Below are 14,203 nucleotides of genomic sequence, written 5' to 3'. Positions count from 1 at the left end.
TTAAAATCCAGGTGCTGCCTGACCTGGTCTCTACCTCATTCTCGAGCTTGATCACTGTCCACCATCAATTCCCACTGTTTGAGCTCTCCAAATTCTCCCAGTTTCTTCCTACCATGGTCTTCTTACAAACTCTTCTCTCTGTTGGGAAATCCTTTCCTCTCATTCTGCTTTTCCCTTTCTTACCTTGCTCATCTCCAGATCCCAACTTTAATGCTACTTCTTTAGATAGCGCTTCCTGGACCTTCCAGCAGTAAACACTCTCACAGTACCTTATAGCTTATCAGAATTTTAATCTTATGTTTATTTAACACCTATCCTTTCCTGCACATATGGTTTCTGTAGACAGTGACCTTGCTATAGCACACAGACCTCCTGTTTGGCACCCAGTAAGCACTCGGTAAATATCTGATGAATGTGATTTATTCTTCCTTATACCCGTGCAATTGTGTTACCCAGAAGATTAAATAAATGGCAAAATCCATTCTTGAGTTGGGATTTATTGGTGGTCCTGCTTGGTCAAGAGCCCCCCTTGGTTCATGAGTTTAGGTCAAGCGTGGGAGAGAAGAAAATTCTTTTGGGAACCTAAAATATTAAACACATATATATTGTCTCTCTTTGATTCTTACAACGATCTCTTGTGAGTTCGGTGTATTATCCCTGTTTTGCAGATTAGAAAACTGATGGTCAGAAAGATAAAGTGACTTCTTCCACCCCACATGGCTCAGAAATAGTCTAGGTAGAATATCCACTGAAGTCTTGTGGACTCGAAAGTCTCACATATGATTGGAATTGTGGGAAAAGATAGTGGCATGCTCATATTTTAATTTTTATTTTCACTATGACATTTTGAATAGGCCAAGGTCAAAAAGCAAAATAAACATAAAAGTGAAGTCCTGTAGATGTCATGCTGCCAGCTGGAGCAGAACAACAGATCTGAAAGCGCCAGAATGAGGGCAGTCTAGCTAAATCTTTTTATTACATATTTCAGGTTTTCCTATCCATTCAAATAAAGTTTAAAAAAGTGTTGAGTGATGCAGGCATAAAATCAAATGGGATAAACCATCCCATTTCCTTGTTTCTCCAATTGCAATGATACTTAAACTAGTCTACCTCCTTTTTTTCCCCCTTTACTTCCGACACCATGAGTAAGTATGTGTTTGGCACAAGAAGGCTCTTAAAGGGGTAGGAATGTTTAAGGAGTGGGCTATGGCAAGCAGGGCTAGAGTCAGTGATGGGACAGGCTGGTCTCTTGGTTCATTCAAATTATTTGTGAGGCTGAGCCTTTGCCTTGTTGCAGTGATTCCTGCTCATGTTAACAATTTGGAGTTTTTCCTTTTTTATTGTATTTTAACCTCTTTGTAAGGTACATCACCTCTCCCTGACCCCTCAGCCACCCTACACATATGTGATGCCTAATGTGAGAATAATACACAGGAAGACATGGAGGACATATGTATTGATAGGGAAAGGGGGGATGTGACACTCCAGCATTTGGGATTGGTGGCGAGCCCTGAGTCCCGTGAGCTTGGACAAAGGGAAGCACTGGACAAGCATATCAGAAAACATACAGGCATATTTAAGCTGGGCAAGGTGTGGTTAAATTTGCAGCAAACTCAAAGGGGCAAGAAAAAAAAAAAAAGAAGGAAAAGATCCAAGTTGTTGAACAAAAAGGGAAAAGAAAAAAAATATCCCAAAAAGTTTGAGATAATTTCATCTGAAGAATAAAAAGTCTATGTGATAGGGTAGCAAATGATTCTGAAGGGAGTGACTTCACCTCATTTCCTATATATGTAGGGTGCCCTGGTTCCAAACAGCTGGAGGGACGTCAGGTGAACGACAATGTCAGGTACATACTCGCAATAATGCTTTCGCTCAGATGTTTATCAAACACCTGTTTAGTACCAGCCACTAGTAATTGCAGATGTTATGGTGAACAGAGAGACGTGATTTATGCCCTCACTGAGCTTACGATCTAGTTTAAAGAAGCACAACATAATATGACAAGTGCAAAGACAGAAGGAAAACAAGGTGGGCTGGGAAACAAATGGTAAAACACCTGACCAGCCAGGATTCCAGAGAAATTTCTAGACACCATGGAGATGGGAAGGATGATATCTGCAGTGGTTAGGTTTATGCGTCAACTTGGCAAGGCTATAATATCCGTGTATTTATTTACTTATTTTTAGAGGGAGGGTCTCGCTCTGTCACCTAGGCTGGAGTACAGTGACACAGTCATAGCTCACTTTAACCTCTAACTCTTGGGCTCAGGCGATCCTCCTGCCTCAGCCTCCTGAGTAGCTGGGACTACAGGTGTGCACCGCCATGCCTGGTTACCCAGTTATTTAATCCAACACTGATCTAGAATTGAAGTGTTGCTGTAAAGGCATTGTGTGGATGTGGTTAACATCTGCAGTCAGTTGACTTTAGAGAAAGATTACTGCAGGTAAAGTAGGTGGGTCTTATCCAATCACTTATGAGCAAAAAGGAAAAAAAAAAGAAAAGATTTCCTGGGAAAGAAGACATTCTGCTTTAAGAGTGGAGCACCAACTCTCACTGAGTTTCCAGTCTGCCAGAGCTGCCCTGCAGATTTCAGAGGGACCTGTCAGCGCCCATCATTGTGTTAGCCAAACCCATACACCTTTAGTGCACACACGCACGTGTGTGAGTTCCGTCTCTCTAGAGAACCTTACCGATGCCATGCCTGAGTCATGTAGTGTCGACGGGAGGATGAGGGAAGGTGACAGCACCTGGAAGGCCTGGAGTGAACAACAGAAGCCGGATCATGAAGCCCATCATCTGTGACCTAGAGACCGATTAATTCTGTGAGCGAGAGCACCAGATGCGCATTTTAGAAAGGACATCCAATTATATTCCTTTCGAGAGCACAAGGCGAGAAACACGTGGTGTTTAAATTCCAGCAGGAAAGACATCAGGAAGATTTTTTTTTTAATGGGGGGAAAGAGGTGCAGAATCTATTCCGGAATCTAAAAATAATAATAATAATAATAATAACTTGCCATTTTTATCATCGACGGTCCCAGTCTTGCTTAAGGGTTACAAGGTTTCTTTTCTACAATCATGGCTCTAGCTTTCACTTGCAAGTTCTCCCTGTGACAGGGAAAGCGCTCCAGTCTGGCCGAGGAGGAGCAGTGATGGGAGACAAACTCTGGCACGGGGCGGAGGAGGTGGGGGGGGCGGAGGTCAGGAAGGGACCCCCGCTGAGAAAGCGGGGAGCAAGAGCGAGTTTACAAACCGCCGAAGGTCCGCTCCGTCACGTGTGCAGCGAGAGGACTCGCCTGCGACAACGACGACATGTAACCTCGCTTTCTTCCCCCCCTCGGCGGCGGCTCGGTTCCGCTCGCCTGCTGCCACCGCGAGCTCAGCTGTCCTCGCGCCGAGGTCCCCGAGTCTGGGCGGGGTCCAGGACCCGCCAAACTGGGGTCCGCCTGGGGACGGGGGCAGGAAGCGCCCAGTTCAGGCTGGGGTCAGGTCCCCCCCCCCCCCCGCTGCTCCCTCCCATCCGCCACACTCAGCACAACCTCTGTCCCCAGCAAAGGGGTCTTGTCCTCAGAGAACCTAACCGGGCTTTCTCCCGTCTCCTCTGCATCCTTAGATGTCTGCGCCCTGGCTCCACGCGCATCCCTCATCCCCTTTGGTCTGGGACATTCTGCCGATCAGAGCTCCCTGCCCAGGTCCAGCACCCCTGGAGGTGAGGTAGGGTTTGCTGGTGACTCGTTAACCCTTTCCCAGGTGTAGACTGGAAGAAGCCAGCATCCTTATTACGGCCCAACTCCAGCAGTCTCAGGACGCCAATGGGGGCACTTCCCTGTACCACTCGGGGGGAGGAGGAGTTGGGTAGGGGGTGCAGGAGGGCGAGGAGGACGCCCACCTGAAGGGGTCCGCAGACCCGCGGCCCCAGAGCCTGGTCCCACAGCCCGCACTCTGGGCGGGAAGGAGAGGGGACGGAGCCCCGTGTGATGTGCGCGCCAGCTAGCCGGAGTGCGGAGGGGCGGGTGGCTGGTGGAAGGGGCGAGAGGGGCAGAGGCAGCAGGTGAGCTGGAGGGCTGCGTCCCCAGGCGGGGAGGCGGGCCGCCGGAGCCGCGCGAAGCCAGCACCTGGCGGGGCGACGCAGGCGAGGGGCAGGCTGGCAGGGGGTGTGGAGAGGCGAGCCCAGGCGGAGAGAGCGCGAGGGGGAGGAGGCGAGGAGGAGGAGGGAGTTCCGAAAGGAGGGAAAGGAGCCGGCGAGGGGCGAGAGGAGCGAGTCGGGCAGGGAGAGCAGCGGAGGGTGGCGGAGCTGCGGGCGCCGGGACCGTGCCACGCACCCGCCGCGGGGCGCGGAGGGCTCGGCCGGGGGACACACACAAAGACATGCGAACAGGGGCCGAGCGAGGCTCGCGCACAAAGACGCCGGGGCGCACGGCGGCTCGGGCTGCACCCACCGCCCCCGCGCCGCGCCGAGCCTGGGCCCCGCCAGCTGGGAGCCCGGGGCCGAGCGCGCGGCGGCGGCGGCGGGCGGGCGCGGGACCCGGGTCGCCCGCGCTCTCCGGGTGACCCGGGCCCGGCCGCAGGCGCGCGCGGGGGCGGCGGCTCCTGAGCCCAACTTGGCCTCGGCCTCGCCCTCTGCCCAGCCCGCCGGTGTCCCCTCCTTCCCGCGATTTCGTTTCTTCTCACGCTCCCCCCCACCCCCTCCCGCGTCCAGCCCCGCTCTCCCCACCTTGTAAAACAAAGCCGGGGAAAATGCCTGCCCGTGCAGCTCGGAGCGCGCAGCCCGTCTCTGAATAAGAAGTGAGTACAATGGCGTGTTTGTAAAAAAAGCCTCAAGTCCGTCTTTTTCAAAAAACATTGCGAATGCTGCATGCCTCATGCTTCCCAGCGCCTCGCGGGAGAGACCCGGCTATAGAGCAGGAGGTGAGACCCCCGGGACCCCACCCGCTCCGGCCGCGCGCCCTCCGGCCCCAGCCTGGCCGGGGAGGGCTGCGGATGCCCGGCTCGCAGCAGGCGGACCTTCCCCACCTTCGCTCCGCGTCCCCAGTGTTGGGTCAGAATCTCGGTTTGGAGGCAAACCCACCCCCTGATCTTCTGGCTGCTTCTCCCCCCTCTCCCACCCGTGCCTGGGGTTTCTGCATCTGCCTCGGGTATGGGCTTGGAACACCTCGGGGGAGTTTCCGATGGAGAAGGAGGGTCAGCCCTTGGGAGTAGCCGACAGGCAGGACTCATGGTGACCCTGGTCACACTTGTTGCCCATTGCGTGGTGGGACAGGCAGTGGTGCTGAAAAAAGCTTGTTCCTCCTGCTGTTCGGTGGGCAGTCGCGGCCTGAGCGGAGACATATCTGGGTGAGAACCGGAGACCGAGATTAAGAGGAGACCGTGCGTGCTGGGGGGAGGGGCGTGGGTGGTGATGGGGCTGAGAGTGGGCAGTGGAAGGGGCAGCTGCTTTCCCGAGATCATGCATCAAACGGCGGCGTGGAGATGGAAACCCAGAGGTTCCCCATGTTAGATCAAGAGAGAAAGCTGTTTTACAAAAAATTATTTTAGTATTTCATCAGTTTCTGTCCATTCTTGTCTGCCAAATGTGCATTCTATATGGTCTTGCTAATTAAAAAACAAGGCAGCAGCCTAAAAGAATTAAACTCCTTCAGGAATTGTATTAGCTTAATACACACATGCATAATATTAATAAACAAAAAAACCTGTCTGTCTCCTTTCCCCAAAAAGCATATAATGACAATGCCTTGGTGGGATTTTGGACTGGTAGCATCAAGGTAAACAGTCTTGGTGTTTTCTGATTGTGCAGACTAGAAACCACTGATGTGAAAAATCACAAATGGGAGAGCACACAGATCTGGAGAGGAGAGGCTTGGAAAGCTTCCTTTAGAGAGAGAATGTGAGCTTCTATGTGCTTTTTTTTTTTTAATTTTTATCCCAAAGATGGCTAAATTTTAAATTATGACTTTTATTTTTCACTCAGACTCACCAAGCAGATGGGGGTGGTGGTGGTGAGTCTGCAGATGACAGTGATTTTAGCTACTATCAGTACTTCTATTAAAAAAGTTTTTTTTAAAAGATTAAAACATTAAAGACATGTCCAGTGCTAATTTCGAATGGACTTGTCTTTATACATGTTTTAAAGGTATCAACTAGTTTGTGGCTTTATCCAGAACAGGTGAGTGCATGAGGAGAGAAACGTGTGCATACCTGTATGTAGTAGGCTGAACCTTAGGAAATTGCTGTCATGAGCAGTACAGTACGTATGTGGAGTCTCCACCTGGAGCCATGGGTACAACAACCTGATCACAGCTCTGATTTCATCTCTTCAAAGTCAGAACCATTCTGAGCTTTGCTGGTTGGAGGAGCCCCTGTCATCTGCCATGATTTTACAACACTACTTAGGTCTAGTGCTTCAAATAGCTTTATTTGCAGAGCTTCTTTTTGATGGGCAACTAAAGATGTATTTTATGAATTCAAACTGTGGTAGCTTATATTTAACTGACAGTGTTAGGCAAGAGGGCAGGGTGGGTAGCCGTGTGAAAATTGACACTGTTTATTAGCGTCTTATCCTCCAGTAATTTCAGGTGCCTGGAGGGTATGTGGGTGCAATTCCATGCAGATTTCTTATATATTTCCCTAAAAGTGTGTTTTAGATGAAGTTATCATTTTATGAAAACTATCTTGTACACATGACGACAAGTTTACATAAATCCATAGCAATTATAGACTTTAAGTTGATTGTTCTATTTGAGTTGGGTTTTTTTTTTTTTAAATGCCTTATTTTTCGGCTATTCTATTAACCCCTTTTGTTCAATATTGCCTTTCCAATGAAATGTTCTGTAGTAGTTGGATTGTTTTCCTCTTAGAAGTGGAAGTCTAATATCTCTTATATTTTCTAAAAGGAAATCCATTAATGAGATTTGTGAACAGCTGGGATAAATAATAAATGGATTTAGAGTCACCTCAGAGTGTATGGGGATTTGTAAGAGAACCATATAAATCCACTCTAATGGAGCAATTAACTTTGAAAAGAGCATGTAGGGTCTAAGGTGTGAACCAAGGTTTTAATTTTATTTTTTCTTGATGTTGTTCACTGTTGAAAAGGAAGAAACTTGTCTTTTCTTGGCTGTCCATTGGATTGTGCCACAATGGTTAGCAATGGCTTTTATTTTTTAAACATGTAAGAGGTGGAGTAAAAAAATTCAAAGAATGCTTCATCACGATCCTACTTTGGAAGACAGGCAAAAGGAAATGATCAGACTATTGAGTGGGTTATTTACCACCATGTTTTACCAGAAAATTAGGAATGATTTCTTTTGAGCAACAGTGTTTGGATCACAAACTCTCTTATAATACAATTCTTTTATTACAATACATTTTAAAACAAAACCACAAAGTGTTTGCCATATTGATGAGCTTGCAGTACAAAGTTCTTGAGAACAGGAATAGACCATGAGCCTTCTTCCCGAGTATTCAAATGTCTAGTTTAGTATCATCAACTCCTAGGAGTTCAGTACGTCTTTGTGGCTAGCATAGTGGACAGATACAAATTTAGAAATTAATTAGGATGCCCTCAGGCATTCTTTTCTCTTTTTTTGTAAGTTTCTTGATCTGACTCCTGTTTTGTTTTGTTTTGTTTTTTCCCCTCCCATTTGGAACTCCAATAGCAGCAGAGAGCAAAGACCCGGCCCCTTTTTCTTGAATCCTTATATTTGGTCCTGCCTGAGATCTAGGGAGAGCACTCCTGGCTTAGGTTCCAGAGCTTCCACCAGGGAGACCAAGCGGGGTACAGTCAACTTTTACTGACCCCTTAAAGAAGCAGCCCAACCAATCCCTCTCTCATCTCCTCCAACCTAACCCTCATTCTCTGTTGTTGTTAGTGGCGGCACCTGACTTGCTGGATCCTAAATCTGCCGCTCAGAACTCCAAACCGAGGCTCTCGTTTTCCACGAAACCCACAGTGCTTGCTTCCCGGGTGGAGAGTGACACGACCATTAATGTTATGAAATGGAAGACGGTCTCCACGATTTTCCTGGTGGTTGTCCTCTATCTGATCATCGGAGCCACCGTGTTCAAAGCGTTGGAGCAGCCTCATGAGATTTCACAGAGGACCACCATTGTGATCCAGAAGCAAACGTTCATATCCCAACACTCCTGTGTCAATTCCACGGAGCTGGACGAACTCATCCAGGTAATGAATGGCATGAGAGGAGTTGCTACTCCGTTTCTCCTAAGGAGAGAGAAAGATAGAAGGAGACAACTCATAGCCCATTGCAGGGCTGATGTGCTGTTAGGGTCCCTGTCCCACTTCATGCTGATTAGCATAGAACTCTTTTCCCAGGTCTTTGTCTCCTTTCTGATTTTGCCACTTCTCTCACATTTGCCATATTTTCTTCTCTTTCTTCTCTTTTACTCCTCCCTCCCAATGTCCCTTTGCATCCTCTTCTGCTCCTGTTCTACTGTGTTTCTTTCCTGTTGTCTTCCTGCTTTCTTTCCCAGAGCTCTATCTTAGAACTGCCAGTGGACACCCTTAGACTTGGGGTTACCATGCTGGAAGTTACCGTCCTGGTTTGGATGATCATTGCCGACTGAGAAACATTGTTGCGGCAAATTAAAGGAAAATAAAAGACAGGAAAGTGCTTTAATCTTGGCAGTGGCCGTCATAAAATAGGAAAGTTGAATTTGTGCTGTAACCTTCTTGAGATTGTTACCCCTCATGGTTAACAACTTGTAGCTCATGTCTTTAATCTAGACAAGGTATAACTCTGACAACTGCCTTTTAAAAAGTGTCTTGGGAGCAGTGATTAATTATTGCTTCTCTAAACCCCAACTAAAAACAATTTGCGAATTTACAGAAACAATAAGAATTTTGAATAAAAACTATTTTTGCTGTATAACAGCAGAACAGCATCTTTACGGAAAAATGTTTTAAAAGTTAATCCCAAAATGATTGATAAGTTTCAGTTAGGCTACCTTTTTGTTTAGATTTCTTCTGCATGAAACAATCCATTGGTCAAACCAAGAATATTGGTCAAGAAAAAAAGCCCTAGAAGTTTCTTCTAAGGAGAGACCTGACAGGTTGTTGAAAAAATTTTAACTGTACACGTGTTTATTTTCCCATAGAGCCTACATTTCTTACCTGATTTAATTCAAATTAGACTGAAAATTTACCTGTGAGTCATCATCTGAGCATTTTCTTTATTTTATATCTGGTTTTATATCATTTGAATGAGCTGGAATAGTAGATTGAGGGAAAAATTATTGGTTTTAATCCTGTTTTTTGTTCTAGGACATTCACTGTCATTTTCTCTTGCCATCGGTCCCCAAATGCTCCTGCTTTTCCTTGCCCTCTCTATTCATTATAGTATACACATACCAGTCCTTATTCAAGTTTTATTGAAAGCTGTCACCACTAGTATTCTTTGGCACCTATTTAATTCTTGTCACATTCAGACATTTCTGTGTCTAACACATTTGACTTAAATTTTGATAATACTCTTCGCTTATGTACTGAATTCTCTGCTATTTTTAGATCATGGTGACATTTTTAGTATTGGCAGTGAACCTGCTAACATTATTGTCCCAAATACTTCCTTCCCTGATCCTATGTCATATCACTTTCTCTTCACTGACTCTTAGTGCCACATAATCTTATAAGGTACTAAAAAATCTTTGAAGAGTAATCCCCACTTCCCTTGGGTTTTAGAAGAGGAGCTCTTGGTTGCCTTGGTGGAGGCAGCCTGGAGTAGTGGGAAAAGCTTAAACTTTGGGATCAGATAAGGATGTGTTTCAAACTTCAGTTGAGTGCTTTATTAGAAGTGTCATCTAGCCTTAAATGATCTATCTGGAATCAGGAAAGAGTCTCTACCAAGTAGGATTGTTGTAAGAGTAAAGAGACAGTCCATGTATAGTAAACCATTTAGGTACTCAAAAAGTGTTAGGTTTGTTTACTATGGTTTTTTTTTTTTTTCCCTTTTTCATTTTTTTCTGCCTCTGTTTTTTCCCTTTACTGGGTTGTAGTCTCTGATTCAGGTAGTTGCATTCTTGTCACCTGGAGTGAGGTGGTTGATCTTGAGGAGGAAAAAAACCAAATGACTGGAGTTTTAGGATAATGCTAGGGGAAACCCTGTGTGAATTTGAAAATGCCCTCACTGTTCAGTATTGCCCAGATTTATTCAGAATTCTGAAAATAACTTGAAGGCCATGTCAGGTAGGAGCAATCTGATAGTGAATGTTGATCATTTTTTGCTACATTGTTTTTGGAATGGGCACAAATAGAGCTCAAAATATGACCTAACTTTTTTCTTTCTCTCTGCATGACAATCCATTAATATCCATTATTAATATTCACTGTTCATTGAGTATTTCTGCTTCTTAAAAATCTTTTTGTGTGTGTGTGCTGATTCAGTATTTTTTTAATGCAGAAGTTGCCTATTATTTATTGTCATGTCACTCACCTTTACATTTTCTCCTTGAATATAATTTGTTTGGATAAAAGAAATCTTTATAATATCATGGCTTCAAGGATCCAGATCTGTGTGTAAATAGGGATGAAGGCAAATAAGCTGATAATCATTTATTTGAATGACATTTCCTTCGTATGACTCTCATAAATTTTCAAGTATTCTCCCCACATTTATTTTCCCATTTCATCATCCTGAAAACCTCGTGGTTAGGTATATTAGTCAGTAATATCACATCATTAAAGATTAGGAAACTGAGACACAGAAAGCCCAGGTGATTTACCCCTATAGCATTATTAGGATGGAGGTTCAGGTCTTCAGAATGTTGTTCTAGCATCATTCCTAGGAGTCCCTGTTCTTTCAGGGTTTACCTTCTTTCAGTGTTGAAGGGGGAAGTAGTGGAGTGGTGAGCGATAGATCCAATTCTAGGGTTGGTGGTGAAGACATTCTGTCTTCCTTTAATGGAGAGTAGGAAAGGAAAAAATGAATAGTCAGATGATAGGCCAACAGCAGGTGCAGTTAGTATAATCTGGTCACAGTCCCAGGTTATTAGTTACTCCCCTGGACAGGTTATGGCAACCTGATTCCATGCTGTGATCGTGTTGCAGGCTGGGGTGGGGGAAGCTGAGGGAAGAGGCAGGGAAGGGAGCCAAAGTATCTGTTTCTTCTGTTACAGAAACGTGTGTAGCTCTGAGTGCTGTTTTTGACACCATCCCTCCAAGACAAGATTGAGGAGGGGCAGAGATATGAAAAACAGAGATACCTTTGCTAGGCTGAGATGTTTTGAACAGTGTGATTGTCAACTTCCATTCCATTTAGATTAATGTGTTATCATACAGAAACATATATAAAAACATTTTTTAAGTTATAAGAGTCATGGATACCATTAATGATAGCTAAAATTTAATGAGCACTTACATGTGCAAGGCACAATTCTAACCTTTTACATGTATTATCTTATTTAATTCTCTTAAATAGCCCTGCGAAGTAGGTGCCTTATTATCAGCATTTAACTTATGTGTAAACTGAGGCAGGAGGAGCCTCATTTTCCAAGAGTGCACAGTGGTAGAGCTGTTATTCAAACCTAGGTGGGTAGACTCTAGAGCTTCTACTCTTAGCTCCTGTATTGATTGCCTCTGAAAAAGATTGACTAAACATTTGATGTAAAGTTCCCTGTTATTCCATGTATTAGGGTGTAATGAATATTAAATTATAGTCCTTTGTACATAGTGATGTATATTGTGCATCTCTCTTTCCAAAATGGAGAGTATGTACCTGGATCTTAATATTCTTCCTGGACAACAGGATTATATATATAGGTGTTTTCCCATTTGAATGTGGTAAAACAGTAGCCAGCATGGTGCCATCAGACACACCTGGTCATTAATCCTTTTATTTCTGTGTTATCTGAATCCATTATGGGATTAAAAAGAAAAGGCAAAATCTATGATCTATATATTGATAATAAAAATACCTTATGGGAGATTTGACTTTTGTTCCCTAATTTGAGCCCCACCCTTCTGTGAGCTAGGTGGGGAAGATATTCTGTCTGTTTCTGCATGAAAAAGCTGATGCGTATTTGTACAAGGTGATCTGGTGGCCTTAGATCTTTGGAGTCCTCTTGCCGAGGGGATTGTATTACCTTTGCATTATTCCTTCTTCTCATGTTGATTCATTCAATGGCATTTATTGAGGACCTCCAATGTGCTACCTCTGCCATGAGTTTTTGAGCCAATTAAAGTGATAGAAAAGATAGGGCTTCTCTCAAGGAGCTCCATCCTGTGCAATCAGGCATAGTTACAATAGAAGTTCTTACAGGTCTCTCAGGTGTCGGGAGGGTGGGAGAGGGGAGGAGGGGGGGTATATACAACCACAACGAGTAAGATGTGCAACGTTTGGGGGATGGACACGCTTGAAGCTCTTACTCGAGGGGGGAGGGGGGCATGGGCAATATATGTAACCTTAACACTTGTACCCCCATAATACACTAAAATAAAAAAATAAAATAAAATAAAAATTCAAAAAAAAAAAAAAAAAAAGAAGTCCTTAGAGGTTGGAGTTGAAGCTGCTACAGATCTCCAAATCTCTGTTTCTCCTGGGGCGCTGAGGAAGAAATTAACCATTTAATGAGAATGGGGAATACACAGAAGAAGAAGTGAAAGGAAAACTGGATTTCAGGGTGCATCTGAGTGCTCTAGGGGAGGGAAAGGGGACCAGTGGGCATTCGAGGCAGAACGGGCATGGTGCGCCCCAGTACCTGAGTACCTGGACGTGAGCAGTTCTAATGGTAGACTGTGGCCTGTTCTGCACCAGGGAGGTAGGCTTTATCCTAGGACTATTCTCCTCCACCTGGAGTAGATGTGGAGGAGTAGACACTTGGCTGTATCTCAGAGGATACCTGGAGTCACAGGATAGGTAAATAAACATGCCTTCCTAGAATGCCAGTGATACTATCCTTAAAAAAACAAAACAAAAACCCAAACATTGTTTTATATTAATTCTATAATCACTGATTCAAAAGTATTCATTGAATGCCTACTGTGTACCTTGTCCTAAGCCCTGAAATGCAGTGGAGAATAAAGCCAATGAAAATTCTTACCATCAGTGAGCTTTACATTTACTGGGGGAAGGTATTATATTAGACAGCAATAAATTTCAGAAGTAAAAAGAAAGCATGAAGGGGCGTAGGAAATGTTGCATGATGTTGGGGTGATTAATTTCAGATAAGGTCACTAGGGAAGCTTCACTGATAAGGTGACTTTTAAGTAAAGGGGAGTGAGGGAACAAGCCAAGTGGCTCCCTGGGGACTCACACTGAGGCAGAATGCTACACACACACACACACACACACACACACACACACACACAGAGACACACAGACACACAGACACACACGAAGGCCCTCGAGGAGATGAGACTCCCTGGCATGTGGAGGAACTGCAAGGATACTGGGAGGAGACATAGAAGATGTCAGGCAGGCGATGGGGGTCAGGGCATGTAGGGTCTTGTGAGTTATAACAAGGAGTTTGGCTGTTTGGTGCAAAAAGGTACCCAGCTCTGGCTTGCATTTCAACAGGATCTCTCTGGCTGTGGTATTAAGAATAGACTGCTCACAGCCATGGCTAGAAGCAGAGGAAGCAAGTAGGGAGCTCTTGTAATAATTCTGGTGAGAAATGAGTGGGGGGTGCGAGTGGGGGAGGGTGGTTTGAGCTGAGGGAGTAGCCAGGTGTGGTGGGGGGGGTTGTGAGATTACAAACAGATTCTGGATATATTTTGGAAGGAGAGCCAATGGGGCTTGCTGGTAGACCAGATGTGCAGTGCAAAGAAGAAGAGTCAAGGATAACTGCAGCACTTTTTTGTCCTAGGGAATGAAAAGACTAGGACTCCCATTTTCCTGAGATGGGGGAAGCGTGAAGAAGGGTTGATTTGGAGCATAATGTCAGGAGCTTAGTTTTGAACATTGCACAAGTAGCATCAGTCAGACAGGTTTTGGTTAGTGAGGAAGACTTATGGATGCCAAATAACAGTGCTTATAGATTCACAGTTTATTGCAGGAAGATGATACAGTATAACAGTAGCACCCAGTAAAGCTATGCGTCACAGGCAAAGGCTGCATGGCAGCTAGGGGTCTTGTGAGACCAGGGGCCAGCTTCAGTTATCCTCCCTCTGCAAGACTGTACCCAGGCCATTCTTCTCTCTTGGATCAGAGGAACTACTGATGTGTGCATGGATCACTTTGGAATTAAGGAGCCC

General features: G+C 45.1%; 1 protein-coding gene across 3 annotated transcripts in view; it reads left to right on the top strand.

The window, feature by feature from the left end:
• The window catches only part of KCNK2 (potassium two pore domain channel subfamily K member 2), a 179,805-nt gene that overhangs the window by 57,387 nt on the left and 108,215 nt on the right, over nucleotides 1–14,203 (top strand). The window contains exons 1-2 of one of the 3 annotated variants that reach the window (XM_012781755.3): nucleotides 4,224–4,785; nucleotides 7,869–8,179. In XM_012781755.3, coding sequence (XP_012637209.1) covers nucleotide 4,785; nucleotides 7,869–8,179 — 312 coding nt within the window. In that variant the 5' untranslated portion in view covers nucleotides 4,224–4,784. The other 2 variants (XM_012781752.3, XM_012781754.3) reach the window with 2 other exon arrangements.

Source organism: Microcebus murinus, chromosome 23 (assembly GCF_040939455.1).
Source record: "Microcebus murinus isolate Inina chromosome 23, M.murinus_Inina_mat1.0, whole genome shotgun sequence".
NCBI classification, from domain to species: Eukaryota; Metazoa; Chordata; class Mammalia; order Primates; family Cheirogaleidae; genus Microcebus; species Microcebus murinus.
This window is presented reverse-complemented; position numbering and strand designations above follow the sequence as displayed.